This window comes from Equus przewalskii, chromosome 20 (genome assembly GCF_037783145.1).
Source record: "Equus przewalskii isolate Varuska chromosome 20, EquPr2, whole genome shotgun sequence".
Taxonomy (NCBI): domain Eukaryota; kingdom Metazoa; phylum Chordata; class Mammalia; order Perissodactyla; family Equidae; genus Equus; species Equus przewalskii.
The window spans coordinates 9,078,461-9,094,447 of record NC_091850.1 but is presented as its reverse complement, the minus strand read 5'-3'; the positions used below and the strand labels follow the sequence as shown (position 1 = coordinate 9,094,447).

General features: G+C 35.1%; 1 protein-coding gene across 29 annotated transcripts in view; it reads left to right on the top strand.

The window, feature by feature from the left end:
• The window catches only part of RNF180 (ring finger protein 180), a 276,981-nt gene that overhangs the window by 209,100 nt on the left and 51,894 nt on the right, over positions 1-15,987 (top strand). For all 29 annotated transcript variants that reach the window (XM_070587474.1, XM_070587482.1, XM_070587472.1 and 26 more), the window contains one exon: positions 15,330-15,555. In XM_070587474.1, the coding sequence (XP_070443575.1) occupies positions 15,330-15,555 (226 nt within the window). The remainder of the gene's footprint in view (positions 1-15,329; positions 15,556-15,987) is intronic.

Sequence of the window (15,987 nt, the reverse complement as noted above, 5' to 3'; positions counted from 1 at the left end):
TAGCAACAACTCTTAAAACTCCACAATAAGAAAGTGAACAACCTGATTTAAAAATGGACAAAAGACCTTAATAGACACCTCACCAAGAAGATACACTGATGGCAACTAAGTATATGAAAAGGTGTTGAGCATCATATGTCATTAGGGAATTGCAAATTAAAATAATGAGATACCACTACACACCTATTAGAGTGGCTGACATCCAAAACACTGACAACACCCAATGCTGGTAAGGATGTGGAGCAACAGGAACTCTCATTCATTGCTGGTGGGAGTGCAAAATGGGTACAGCCACTTCGGAAGACAGTTTTAGCAGTTTCTTACAAAACTAAACATACTCTTACCATACAAGCCAGCACTCAACCACCTTGGTATCTACCCAAAGAAATTAAAAGCTATGTTCCCACAAATCTGCACATGGATATTTATTGTAGCTTTATTCCTAATTGCCAAAACTTGGAAGCAACCAAGATATCCTTTACTGTGAGAATGGAAAAATAAACTAGTAGGTCTAGACAATAGAATATTATTCAGCACTAAAAAGAAATGAGCTATCAAGCTATGGAAAGACATGGAGAAAATTTGAATGCACTTTACTAAGTGAAGAAGCCAATCAAAAGGGCTGCTTACTCTATGATAGAAACTGTATGACATTCTGGAAAAGGCAAAACTATGGAGACAGTCAAAGGTCAGAGGTTACCAGGGTTGGGGGGAAGGATGGATGAATGGGCAGAGCATAGAGAATTTTTAGAGCAGTGAAACTATTCTGTAGGATACTATAATGGTGGATATATGCCATTATACATTTGTCCAAACCTATAGAATATAGAACACCAAGAGTGAACCCTAATGTAAACTATGAACTCATGTAAAGTCCTAATCAGCACATAGTTCTTTTCTAACTGATAATCCACAGATCCTCGTTTCCTCCATTTTGTAGCTCTGTCGTCTTTCCATATGTGGCTTACAAGGCCACTGTGCTCATCTGCATCAATCTGGAAAGTTAAAGAGTGTGGAGGATTAATGAGAGGTTTTTCATGGGCTAGGCCTGAAAGTGGCCTAACTCAGTTCTGTTAACATTTCTTTCAATAGAACTAAGTCACATGAGTTGTTTCTTCTTCCTGCCACTCCCAGACAGGGAGTCTGGATATGCAGTCTAGCTGAGGAATCTAGCTGAGGAATCTGGAAGAATAATAAATGGGTTTGGTAAACAACTATAAGTAAGTGAATGTATTTTAATGGGCGTTAATCACATTTTGACTTAATAACACCAAGAAGAATTTCATGGTAAAAATTACAGTTACTTTGATCTGAAGAGTGCTAAAGATTAGCTTGGCTCTTGAGGGTAGGAAACACACTTGAGTCCTAAAGTAAGTTATGACCAATGTACTTCAAATTAAATTCTAACCAAATTGTAAAAAGGTAGGTCTGCATTGGAATTTGGAATTTAAGTCGCTAAACACATTGTATCCAATATGGCATGTTTCAAAGTCGTTGCCTAATCCCCAACACACAAAGCTAACTAGGGTTTCCTGCCCCCAAGTACCTGACAAAAAAGAAGTGGATGTGCATGTACATGAGCTAGAGTATGAATCCAACATTTTTAAAGGGGCCTATAAGTTCCGTTTTCTCTCTTTCCTGCTTCGTCTTCATCTAACCAGACTATCCTTTCTCTTTCTCAGTTGCTCCTTACTGCTTTTGGGAGTTTTATATAAGCTGTTCTTTCTTCTTGAAATGCTCTTTCCCCTTTTTTCTTCCCCTAATTCCTACACACCATTCAGATCTTATATGGTCTGGTTTAATGGATGCATTTGGGGAAACATCTCCAGCATCCATTCCATCCAGCATACCATCTTCTGCTGACAATTTCTTGATTTTCCATTAGGAAATTCACTTTTCTCCCATTTACAACAGTAACCATGTGCCCTGTTGGCTTAAGTGATTCAATGTCTGTCATCTCCCTGAGGATAGTGATTTGTGTAAGGATGGGCAAACAAAGGATCCTCTTAAGGCCAATGAAAGAGAATAAATATGAGATTGTAGAAGAGCTACTGGAAGAGATCAATGAAAGAGAATAAATATGAGATTGTAGAAGAGCTACTGGAAGAGATCTCTCTTTTTTTGGATAGTGTGAAGTTGTATGTCTGTAATACTTAAAGCTGCCAGAGCCATTTGGGGCACAAGGGAAATAATGAAGCTTTTGGGCCTAAGGATAAAACTGTTGTCACAGATAGCAAAGCCAAAAAAATTCAGGTTCTTAGAGCTGTCATTTAGGGTACCGAGTCGATTCTTGCCTAAAGCTAGATTTTCCTGGATTTTTCACTTACTTGTAGCACTAAATTCCATTTTAACTTTTGAGCCACTTTGAGTTGGGTTTTCTGTCAATTGTAGCAAAGAGATTTCTAAAAGATTTTGTCTTAAATGCCACTTCCTCAAAGAAGACTTTCTGCACCCCAGACTAATTTGACTTCCTCTATTTTATGCTTTATCAGCACCCTTTTATTCTCCTCCACTAGCTCAAAAGCTCTATGTTGTATCCTTAGAGCCTAGGACAGTGCCTGGTACATAGTAGGTGCTCAACAAATATTTGTTAAGTGAATATACAGAGATAAAAACCTGAATTAGGACGTAGAATGAAAATAAAAGGAGTCATGGTTAGGGAAGTAAAGGGGGACATTGCAACAGTTGAAGAACTACAATTTGAAGGATTGGATATGGGAGGTGAGGAAGAGGACTCAAATCTGGGGGAGAAGTGAATTCAGTTTAGAATATGTTAAGATTGGAGCTCTCGTATGGTGATTTCCAAAAAGCAGTTATAAGTTTGGATGTGGAGTTCAGAAGAGTTCAGAAGATAAGATTAGAGATTTGGTGGCATCACCATGAAGGTATTAGATACTGAGGACAATGAGAAAGGGTGTGCTCACCTAGGGAGGTAGAAGGTGCAGGAGAAAATCTTTGGAAACACCCTGACTGAAAGGACATTGACAGAGATATATATACAAAAAGTCAGTAACAATAAACAAAATGTGTTATATCCTTACTGTGGAATATTATTCAGTCATAAAAAAGAATTAAGTACTGATACATTCTATAACATTGATAAAAGTTGATAACATTAAGTGAAAAAAGCCAGACACAAAAGGATATGTATTGTATCATTCCATTGATATAAAATATCCAGAATGGGCAAATCAGTAGAGACGGAAAGTAAATTTGTAGTCGCCAGAGGCTGGGGGGAGTGGGAAATAGAGAGTGACTGATAATAGGTATGGAGTTTCTTTTTGGAGTGATAAAAATTTTCTGGAATCAAGTAGTGGTGATGGTTGCATAACCCTGTGAATATACTGAAAAACCATGAAATTGTACACTTTAAAATGGTGAATTTTAGGGATGTAAATTATATGTCAAAAAATAGCTGGTAATAGACACAGAAGGTACACAGAGACACACTCAGAGAAAAAGGTAGATAAAGCAGATGGACAATTACAGCCAAGCTAAAAAGAACAGACAAAAGGAAAGCCACACACACACTCCAACATTAAGACTAAGTAAAATGTCTTCCATAGCATGGTATTTGCATTTTGTAGTCTTTAAGGACATGGTAACTAGTGTCTTTTAATGACGTAGTTGTGTGTCAGCAACTATAAGCATAAATAAAGACATAATTTCTTGATATTTTCCTTTTGGATCTAACAAATGACCTGGAATTCCCATTCTCTTGCCTTAAGTAAATATGGCAGAAGACTTTCTAAATGAAGTGAAAACTTTCAGGAAGTAACTATGTGTTAGAAGTGTTATACATAGGATAGTGAAACACTCTTCCTTTAATTTTAGACAGGATAGTAATTTTTCTAGTATATGTGATTGTTAAATGTGTGTTTTTGCAAAAATATGCATAGAACACACACTCCATCGTTAATCGTTTTACAAAGATCTAATAACTTATGCAAAACAGATAGTATTTTTAAAATAACTGCTAGCACATCCTTGGTTTTCAAAGCAAAAAAAGATTATTTTTGCAAATAGTGACAGTCAAATATTACAAGCATTTTATTTCAAATGCCAGAAATGAGGGTGGTGGGCAGTATAACTTACCTATAACATAAGTCATAAGTTTTTTCATAAAAAGCAGTATATTTTAGAGCCACATATGTCCTCTAAAGAGAGCCAAAAATGGCAGAAATAGATTCTTTCAGTTTTGCTGGAGAAAAAGGGTTTCTATTCTAATTAATTGCTTTTAGTCCCCAAACCAGAGTAATTTGCAGGAACTTATAAATCCCAGTCTGAACTTCTGCACTTGTTTACTGTGAATGCGAGTCATTTTTAGTTCTTTCAAGGTAAGGACTATTTCCTTAGTTTTTCCCTTTATTTAGCTTACTTATTTCATAAGTAAAAAGATTATTATTTTCGTTTAATATTCATCTTTATTAGGAGAGCAAATAATCTGTGTAGAGTTGCGTTCCTCAGAGCTTTTAATGGGATAAATCTAATTCTTCCAGTGGCCAGTATAGGAGAAATGACAGTATATACTTCTTCAGAATTTTCTGTTTTACACATGTGTCTCAATAGGTAGCAGTTTCGTCAGTACAGAGAGAGGGGCCCTGAAGGGATTAATCAAGCAACATAAAGAATAAATGGTCTCTTAATAACTCTGTGTCTGATGGCCTTGGCAATACTAAATTAACCTGCAAACATCCAGAAAAGTATGATGGTGACTGTGAAAAAATACACCAAGCCAGCCTTGGGGAGCTCTCAGAGGCATGTAAAGTCTTCATTTAGTCCCTTCCTTTCCATGGTTTTGCTGGTGGATTACAGGAATAAATACTAGGAAATTCTCACTCAACCTTTTGGATTGCACAGCCCCGAGTTCATTTGAGGCCCCGTGAATGCTGTTTTCCCTTTACCACAGAGTGCAGGGATCTGGTCGGTTTCTTTTGTAGCTACTAACTACTAACACACACTCTAGACCTTGGGATGTTATTTCAGACTTTTCTTTTAAGTAAAACAAGCACTCAGAACAGGACAACTAGATACTTTTGACATGGATCCCTAGACCTAACTCTAATCTAAAGCTGTATTTCTGTCTTGCAAAATAATTGATGTAAAAAACAATTCGGATATAGTAGTTATCAGTCTCTAGAATGGCTTATTAATGAGATGTGCTGCTTAGCTGAATGTTCGTATTTAGCAACCCCATATCAATCGCCAATTTTCAAATAATTAGAATGTAAAAAAAAATAACTAAAACAGTATTGAAGATTATTTGATCTTTCCTTGATGCTTTAGAGGCCACCTTAGGGTTTTATAGTAGCTCTTGCTTTTCATTTTAAATGAAGTTATTTATCATATAACAGAACTATATATATAAAGCTGATGGATCTCTCTGTTGATATTATGATATCTAGGTGTGGCTTTTTCAAGTAACTGCTAAATATTTTTCCTCCCCCGTCCGTACCTCTAAAATCTACACCATGGAACATTTTTTTCTACCTCTTTGAGCCTTTCTTTCTTTGGATCCCAGATAGATGAAAACTTATCATAATTTAGAGCCCACACTGTATTTTTTCCCCCTAAATTATCTTGTTTAGTATTATCAGTGGTGAGATTATGGACAAAATCGACAATTCATTAAATACTTACATACTTTAATACAGTATCTAATATATGCCTAGAGCCCAAATCACCTCTTCTTTCTATATACTAGTGTATCAGTTCTCACACTTTTTGATCTCAAGATCCCTCTAAAAATCTTAAAAATTATTGAAAAACCCAGAGCTTTTGTGTATATGGATTATAGATATTTACCCTATTATAATTAACATTGAAAAAATTTAAAATATTTATTAATTTACATAAAACTAATAGTAAACCATTATATGCTAATATGTATTTTATAAAAAAATAACATTTTCAAAACAAAAAAATTGATAAGGATGGCATTGTTTTGCATTTTTGCAAATTTCTTTAGTATTTGGCTTAATAGAAGACATGTATTCTCACATCTGCATCTGCATGCAGTTTGTTGCTATATATTGTTTTGGTTGAAGTATATGAAGAAAATCCAGCCAGAGATGTAGTCAGAAAAGGGAATAATATTATAACAGCTTTTCAAGATAATTTTGCATAGTTGTCTTTGATACTACACCAAAACTTGACAAGTGATAGATTATTAAAGGCTAGTTGCAGTGTGGAATCTGACACCTGATATGAACTTTAAATACTCCATTATATTAAAATCAGTTGTCTGTCTTTGCACTTTGAGTGATTCATTAACTCATGCATGATTTTGTAATATCAAGCATTAGACATTTGGAAACTGCTGGTTCACTTAGTTATGCAGCTCTTATAAATGTTGACTCATTTCATTATGCAATATCAAAAAAAATTGTTAATATCACTACCATTCTCTTCAGAAAAGTCTGTGAGTATTTGGATGCTGTAAGCAAATACAAGTTATCCAAAATTCTAATGTTTGCTTGAAAGCTCAAATTTTATCATTTTGATTGGCAACAGATACTGTCAGTTGTTTCCCTTGAAGTGACAGATTTACTTTGTTCATTTTTTGTGAAAATGTCTGCCAAATAACCCAGCCTGAATAATCAGTTTGTCTGACAGTTGTTCTTCTACATAAAAAAGGTATTCCATGGAAAAAGCAGCTAGTCCAGCTGACAACTCAAACGTTAATAAAGGTACTTTTTCTCTAAATAACCATTATGCTTTGGTATGCAGCAGAAGTGCTTTGTATGCACTTGCGCATGTCTGTCACATGCTGTATTAAAAGATATATATTCAAGGGTGAAGACTGAATAAAAATTAATATTTTCCTGCTTCATCAAGGCCATTCTTAGTGGAAATTGTATTTTTTTCCCTGTGCATGGTAGAATATACAAATATACACATACATACATAATTTAAGTGAAAATTTTTACTTATTTTAATTATACTCACCACTTCCTTAGAGACAATTTTTAGTGAAAGATATAATATTAATTTCAACTGATAATTTTAAAGGAAATAGACATTGAAAAAAGTATATTTTTAAAAGAATAAATATGTAACACTGCTGGGAAACAAGACAGCATACAATCAGTGGACCAGAATCTTTCAGGAGTTTCTAGAAGGTAGAAAGCAACTGAGTTTGCATTTATTTAGAAAATGAAGCAAATTAGTTATTTTTTACAAAAAAAAAAAGGCCCAAGAAAAAAACTGATGAGTTAAGAGCATGTCCCATTAGATACCTGGAGCATGTCCTATTAGATACCTGGGGTAATTTCAAGATCAAAAATTAATTAGGAGGAATCTTGAATGCATATTGCTAAGTGAAAGAAGCCAATCTGAAAAGCCTACATCCTATATAATTCCTACTGTATGACGTCTGGAAAAGGAAAACTATATACAGATCAGTAGTTGACAGGGATTGGGAGGAGGGTGAGAAGGATGAATAGGTGGAGCACAGGAGATTTTTAGGGCAGTAAAACTATTCTGTGTGAGACTAATTCTGGATACATGACATTATGCATTTGTGAAAACTTATAGAATGTACAGAACCAAGAGTGAACCCTCTTGTAAGCTATGGACTTCATGTAATAGTAATGTATCAATATTGGTTCATCAATTGTAAAAGCAAATGCTAATAATAGGTGGAACCTTGTGTGTGTGTGTAGTGGGAGGGGATATATGGGAAATCTCTGTATTTTCTGTACTGTTTTTCTGTAAACTTAAAACTGCTCTGGAAAAAACAAAATGTCTGTACCTATGAAGAAGTATTGTCAGACTTTTGAGGAGTACCAATAATATGAAAGATAAACAGAAAAGCTGACCCCAGAGGAAAGAGATATATCCAGGAAAGAAAGGGATAATATCAATATTCTAAATATTATCCTAAGATAGTCAAGAAGATATTATATCTTGAAGGTAAGAATAGTCTACTATTAGAAAAAATGAGCAATCAGAGGATAAGAAAGCATTCATGAAAATTAAAAACATGATTGCTAAAATTTAAAAAAAAATAGCATGCATGAAGGTTGTGTAACAGCATGAGGTAAAATGTAAGCCTAGAAATCAAGCTTCCTGAAGGGGTGGATTTTACGTTAATTCACTGCTTTATAACCAGCACCTAGAATGGTGTCAGAACCTTAGTAGGCACTCAGTGAGTATTTGTTTAGTCAAAGAATGAATGATTTTGTGTCTTGGAAGATAACATTGAGAAATTCTCCCAGAACATAGCATAACATAGAGCGATAGAAAATAGTAAAAGAAAATTGAACCACGTAAGATAGATCCAAGAAATTCAATCTTTGTGTAGTAGGAATTATAAAAATAGGAGCAGAGATAATAGAAAGCAGTGATTAATTAGGGAAAAAAATGAAATTGCCCTTGGGTTTCAGAAAGACTTGCATCTTCAGATTGAAAGGGACTCCTGAGTACTGAACGGGAGTAACTATAAAGACACATAACTGGTTGAATTTTTCACACCTGAGGACAAGAGAGAAAGTTGTAAAGACCTCCAGCAAGAAAAGAAACAGAAATAAGATTGATATCATCTTTTTCATATTCAATGATAGAGGCTACAAAACAGTGGATCACTGTCTTCAAAGTTCTGAGTGAAATAACTTTCTGTCTAGAATTTGCTCAAATAGAACTCAAATATGAAGAGAAAATAAAAGGAGCTTCATACATGCAAGAACATACAGTTTACCACCCACATACATTTCCTGAAAAAAGATTCTCAGGGATATACAACAGTAAAACAAAAAAGGAATTCAAGAGAGAGGACGGTAAAGGATACCAGAAAAAAATGTTAAACAAGCCAAAGAATAAAAATAAGCAGAAAATTAAAACATAGTTTAAACTAAATATAGATTAATTGTTTTAAAGAAGGTATCTTGACAAAGTAGAGCCATAGTATATTTAAACAATTGCTAACATTTTAAAAATAAAATTCAGATGAATTTGATAAAATATGAGCAGTTTTTGTTTTTGGGTGGGGAGTAAAATTCTAGGTCTTGTTCAGAAGGGGGAGATTATAGATACTAAATTTCAACTATTTTTTGTTAAAAGTTAATAATTATTAGAAGAATCGAAATAATTATTAGAAGAATGTAATAGCAGCAAACACTTATATAGCACTTTTTATATTCCAGGTACTGTTCTGAATGCTTTATATATATATTGTCTTTTAATTCTTCCAACAACTCTATGAGCTAGGTATTGTTAGTATCCCCACTTTACAAATGAGGAAAGTGGGACCCTGAGGAGTTAAGTAACTTGCATAAGGTCACACAGGCAGTAGTGGCAGAGCCCACATAGACTGGCTCTGGAGTCTTGCTTTTAACCACTGTCCTACTGTCATTTCTTGAAAAAGATAAGATGGAGAAATAAAGCCAAATCACAATAATTGTAAATGAGCTAAATGTCACTGCTGCTTTCTTGTGATTGTTATTAATAAAATTTCCTGGTCTATTAATTTTTATACTAATTTGATTTTTTAAACCTTATTTGCTTTGTGTTATTTATCAGTTTATTATCTCCTTTTCTTTGCCTAGAAGCCCCTGTAAAGGAGCTGGAGAGACTGAGTCTATTTAGTTGATTTTATACAATAATTTCTGTGGGGCCAAAGCAGTTGGACAATTGAGGACCCCTTATATTCATTTGCTGATTATGATAATGGTTCCTTGATATTTCTAACTTCCCTGTAGATCCTATCTAATCTTGCCTTTTTCTTTTAACCTACATCATTATCGTTATCAGTTAACATTTATTATTTGCTGGTAGTATTTCAAGTGTATTAACTAACTTAAGAATGTGGTGATGAAGAGTGTTGTTCCAGATCCAGACTGGCTGGGTTGAAATCTCAGCTTCACCACTAGTAGTGTGAGTAAGTGAGCTCTCTATATCTCAGTTTCTTTTGATCTGAAAAATGATGATAATAATAGTACCTATTTCATAAGGCTTGTGTATTGACAAAATTAGTTAATACGTACAACTTTCATCATCTTATTTCTGAGTCCTGAAGTATTTGCTACGGGACAAGATAAATGTTCAGCTCAATGGTGAATGTACTGTGTAAGAGTGAACACATTATTCTGTGCTCACACCCATTTGGTTTATGAATAGGTATTTCATTTATAATCTATTTTAGTCAAAATCTGACTTCTCATAACATCCATTCATTTTTAGATCATGAGAACTACACAGAGGAAAATTATGATCTCTCTCACACAAATACTTGAACATGCTTATCTCGTAGCCTCTTAATATTTTTCTGAATGAATATCCTCAGTCTTTTAACAGTACTTCATATGAAGTAGTTCCACAACTCATGCTGCCCTGGCCCTCTGTGTGTTTCTATGGATAACTCTAGTTTGTCTACATCCCTCAAAGTAGCTAGAAATACAGTGTGATCATTATACAATAGTAGGCACACAAAACCTCACTATATTGCAGTTCAAGTGTCATTTGCTTTTTAAGTAACCACATCATAATTGAGCTTCTAGTCAGTTAAAATCCCTAGCTCTTCTTTACATTAATTACTTTCAGCCAAGTTTCATTCATCTTCTATATGTTGCAGTCTATTTTAGAGTCTTAAATGAAGGATTTATCCTTATCCCTGTTAAATTCAATCTTGATTTCAGCCCAGGGACCTATTGAGATTTTTTTTAAACTTGACTCTGCCATCTGGTGCAGCCCAGTTCACATTTTTATATTATTTGCTGATGGCATACTTTGTTTCAAAAGGATTTTGGTTGTTCTTAACTTAATCTTTCCTGTCTCTCCCCCACATTTCTGATAAGAATTTTTTGGATCTTATTGAGGAGATGAAGATGAGTTCATAGGCACAGTTATTAAAAATCTCCTTCCAGATTGACATTGATGTATTAATGAGTAATTAATTTTTAAAATGTAACTATCCATCCAACAGCGGAATTACTATTATACAACACTGCATCTCTCCAATTTGGAGAAAAACTCAGTGGAGTTCTATCCTTGAGGTAATTTGTTGTCTTCTTGCATAAAAGATTTTGTTACCTGCTATGTGCAGTTTTCTGAATTAATGAGAACTCTTAAACCTTTATAATCCCTTAAAACATAGTGATCCTCAAGGTCTTTACATATGTTATTTCCATTTTGTGGATTGATTCACTTAGCTCAAATAATAGATGAATAGTTCCAAACTCATTTTCTATTTTCAAACTTCCATCTTCAGGTTTATTTGCAAAATATTATTGTATTTTTAAATAGCGAATATTTTATTTCTTTGATGTATGTTTTAATGACATCTAGTCATTTTTGTTATGTATGTAGGGATAAAGTACTTCATAGAAATAGAATTCTGCACAAATATTTGGACTACAATTTGGAATGCTCTAAAAGGTTCCACAAATTTTTCTTTTTATGCCCTGGGTTTCTTTGAGGTTAATTAGTTCAAATCTCAAGGCACAATCCAGAGAGTCTAGTATAAACAAAATATGTTGACACTATGAAATAAAATTCAAGTAAGTAAGCATCTAGATCCAAACATGTTTTTTGTCTGGGGTGCCCAATTCAGTACTAATTATCCACTTATAGCTTTCATTTTTCAGGAATCTTCTAAGTTCAGGAGAGACAGATAGATCTTGTTGCCTTTCCAGCAGATTTCTCTTTATTATTGTTCCAATCATAGCTGCAAGCTTTCTGTTGGTAAGGGACATTTACTTCGTATCTTCTCTGTGTTAAAATTTGTACATATATATTTTCTGGAATTTCACAGAATGCTTGTTATCCAGCTGGAAATATCCAAAAGGCCACCAGAATACTTAAGAACACTTGACAGAGATACCCACAGGAATATACAAATCAATATAATGTTTTACAAGCTGGACCTATGAGCAATTTGAGGATGGGAGCACCCATAATCAGAATCTACTTTAGTATCAACTTTAAAACAAGCTATCAATTAATTAATTCAGCAAAAATATATATATATATTTTATATAATATATAATGCATTATTATATATTTCCTTTTATGTATCTTAACATTCTATTGGGAGAAATAGAAAAAATAGGTGAATAAAATTATTATTAAGAGCTATAAAGTGAAAAAACAAGTAGCAGTGAGAGAGAATAACTTTAGATAGAATAGCAGTGAAATCCTTTTGGGAAGTTGATATTTAAACTGATTTTAAGAATGTGGTGAAACTAGCCATGTGTAGAAAAGGATGTGTCGATTAACTTTTGTTATTTAACCAATCACCCTAAAATTTGAAACGCCAATATTCACTCACATTTTTCTGGGTTGGCGGTTTGGCCTGGGCTCAGCTGTGATGGCTTATCTCTGATCCAAGTGGTATTACCTGGGCTCACTTGTACATTTGCAGTTAGCTGATGATTGTTGGCTCTCCTCACACGTCTGGTGGGTGGCTTGTTGTCAGCATATATAATCTTATACTCACAATGGAGGTAACTGGACCATATGTCACTTATCATCAAGCAGGCCTTCCTAGGCTTGTCCACATGGTAGTGGACTCAGTGTTCCCAAGAATAGCAAGGGAATCTCTATTTGTATCATGTTTACTGATGATTCATTGGCCAAAGCAAGTCACATGGCAGATCCCAAATTCAGAGGGCGGAAAAATAATCTCCCCATCTTGATGGAATGCGTACGGGTGCACATACAGAGATAGGAAGAATTTTATCTATTTTGTAATCAACCACATGGAGTAAGGGCTTTTTAGGAGAAGGGAAGTATTTTGTCTCGAGGCCCAAAAGGCAAGAAAGTGTTTGGTGCATTTGTTGAGCTGGAAAACCAGTGAATTGGAGAATAGCTAAATATTGAGGATAAAAATTAAAAAAAAATTAAAGCTGGAACTGGATCATATAGAGTTCTGTAGACCATTGTAAGGAGTCTGATCTTATTCCAAATGTAAGAAGGCGGCATTAAGTAGGTGGCAAGAAAGAAGTCCTGGTCTACTTAGGAAATACTGCTGGAAGATTAAAGAAGATAGGTCAGGAAAGCATCCTAGATTCGGCTAGGTTGTTAGTGACTTATACAAAAGTGGTTTCAGCAGAGTATTGAGAGCAGAAGCCAGGTTCTTTCTCTCCCCAAAGCCCCAGTACATAGTTGTATATTCTAGTTGTAAGTCCTTCTAGTTCTTCTACTTGAGCTGCCACCATAGCATGGCTACTGACAGACGAGTGGTGTGGTTCCACTCCCAGGAACTGAACCCGGGCCACCAAAGCAGAGTGCACCAAACTTTAAATGCTCGACCATCAGGGCTGGCTCAAGACACTCTTGAATAATAACAAGATGAAAGAATGTCCTCTGCCCGATATTGAGGCTTATTATAAAGCTGTAGTAAGAGATTGTAGTTATGGCATAGGAATACACAGTTAACTAATGGAACAAAATAAAGGCCTCAGAAGCCAACCCATGTATGTTTGGCCTCTTAATTACCACTGTGGCACTTCAGAGCAGTGGAGAAAAGGAAAGTCTTTGCAGTAAGTGGGTTATACCAATTAGTAAGTACATAAAGAATAAAAATGAAATTTACCCCTAATGTACACCATGCATGAAAATCAATTTCAGGTAGATTATAGGATTACCAAATATTATGAAATACAAAATAATGCTATCTTAAGACTTTGGAAAAGGGTAAGAGTTCTTAAATAAGACACAAAAAGTACTAACCATAAAGGAAAAATGTTCTTTAAAATTAAGAACGTCAGGGGCCAGCCTGGTGATGTCGTGGTTAAGTTCATGTGCTCTGCTTGAGCAACCTGGGATTTGTGGGTTCAGAACCTGAGTGCAGACCTACACACTGCTCATCAAGCCGTGCTATGGAAGCATCCTACATACAAAATAGAGGAAAATTGGCACAGAACGTTAGCTCAGGAACAATCTTCCTCACCAAAAAAATAAATAAATAGATAAATAAAATTAGGACTTCATTTCATCAAAAGACACCATGAAAAGAGTGAAAAGCAAACCAGAGGAAAGGAAGAAAATAGTTGCAACGTGTTTAACTGGTAACAACAAAAAATAGATTAGTAAAAACGCTTACAGGTCTATAAGAAAAATCCAAAAACCCAGTTAAAAATAAATGGACTAAAGACTCAAATATGTCCTTTAGGAAAGAGAAATTACCAACAAGTGGCAGAAAGAGGCTGGCAGAGGGGAAGCAAAGCCATCTGGCTAAATCAAATAATTTTATCCAATAGAAAGGTTTTTCTGTATTCTCAAGGCTCTGTTTGCCTCATTTACATAACTTTTACATTTCGTGTAACTTACAAATATTTATCAAACCCAAGGCCCACTCAAATATTGATCATTGATCTCCATTTTTCACAAACATCAAAGTGAGGAGAAAAGATTACATGATGTAGATTCTCATTATGCCTCAGGGGACTGAGTCCAGGCCTGGTTTGAGGAAATGTTTCTCAAGGCTCTAGGAAAAACTACAGGATCTGCAAAGAAGGACAGGGAGAAGGAGTTGGGGAGAAGGGGAGGAGGATAGCTGTGGCTAACATTCATTGAATATTTACTAGATGCTAGGCACTGCAGTAAATGAATTTACCTCATTTTAATCCTCACAGCATGGTCACAGATGAGGAAATTGTGGGGTAAGTAACAGGAATTCTGCTACCTGACCTTGTGCTGCTAACCTCTGGCTACCTCTTTCCTAACTACCTCTTTATAGCCTCCTTCTTAACTGTTCCATTTGGGAGGGGGAAGGGGCTCACCATGTTTCTCAGCTGGAGGGCTCATCCCAGAGTCACAGTTTCTTTGCCTTGTCTACTTCCTGACATACCTTAGGCTTTGGCCTTTTCTTAGCTTTGAGGTCCAGAAAGGTGCAAAGTATAGAATAGAGAATGCTGAATGCACAGTGTGAAGATGAAGTATGATATTCTCTTGCTGTCACTTTTCATCACATGTAGATGCCCAGATAAGCCTCCATAACCTTGTGACAATCAGCCTATTTGCTGTGGTGGGAGTGGAATACGTGGGAAATCTATAATCCTGGGACTGGTACATCTAACGCTTACTTAACTAGGGCTGGTTAAATAACGATACAGGTATACTTAATGTGTTTAGGTATATTTTAGCAGTTAGCATTATATAAAAATACTAAAAAGAATAATTAAGTCTTCTGAGTTTTTCACGTATGTTTTCAGTTTCTTCTCACTTTGCAGGGTAGCATTTCTGTCCCTTTGAATATGTCACAGAAACAGATAGTATGTGCTTCTCATAAATATTTTTATTCATTTTAACAAAATATAAAGTCAGTCTGTCTTTCTCAAGGAATCAATCGCATACTGAACTAAGGAAAATGTTTCTCTTATATTTTGCAGACTTTGAATAATGAGATGAGTACAGATGATGACAATGAATGTATAGAAGAAAAGGAAAGCTACATCTGTGCAGTGTGTCTGGATGTTTATTTCAACCCATACATGTGTTACCCTTGCCACCACATCTTTTGTGAGCCCTGCTTACGGACTCTTGCCAAAGACAATCCTGCAAGCACTCCCTGCCCACTGTGTCGGACAATTATTTCCAGAGTCTTTTTCCAGACAGGTAACTGTTCTCTTTCATTAACATATTGCCTGATTATTCTGTCTGCCTCTTTGTTCCAGTTCTAAAGGTACTTTATAAATTATTATGAGAGAGTTATTGAAAATCATATACAGCATAATTTGTTACTCTCCACTTTATTAAACAGTGCTTGCCCAACTCCTAGAAATGTGTTAAAATCATTGAATCATGAATGAGAATAGGTCCTTATCTCTAATCTTATACTCTATGCTGAGATCTTTTCTAAAATATCCTAACTAGTTGTTGTTCAGTATTTACTTGGACATCTCCAGTGTTAAGAATGTTTCATTAAAATTTGAAGCAACCTTGTTGGTTATTTATTCCTTTTAGCCACCTTCCACTACTACTCATTCTTTGGCCATTGTTATTTCCTCTGGAGTCTCAGAGAATGTATCCATAAATATCTGAGGACAA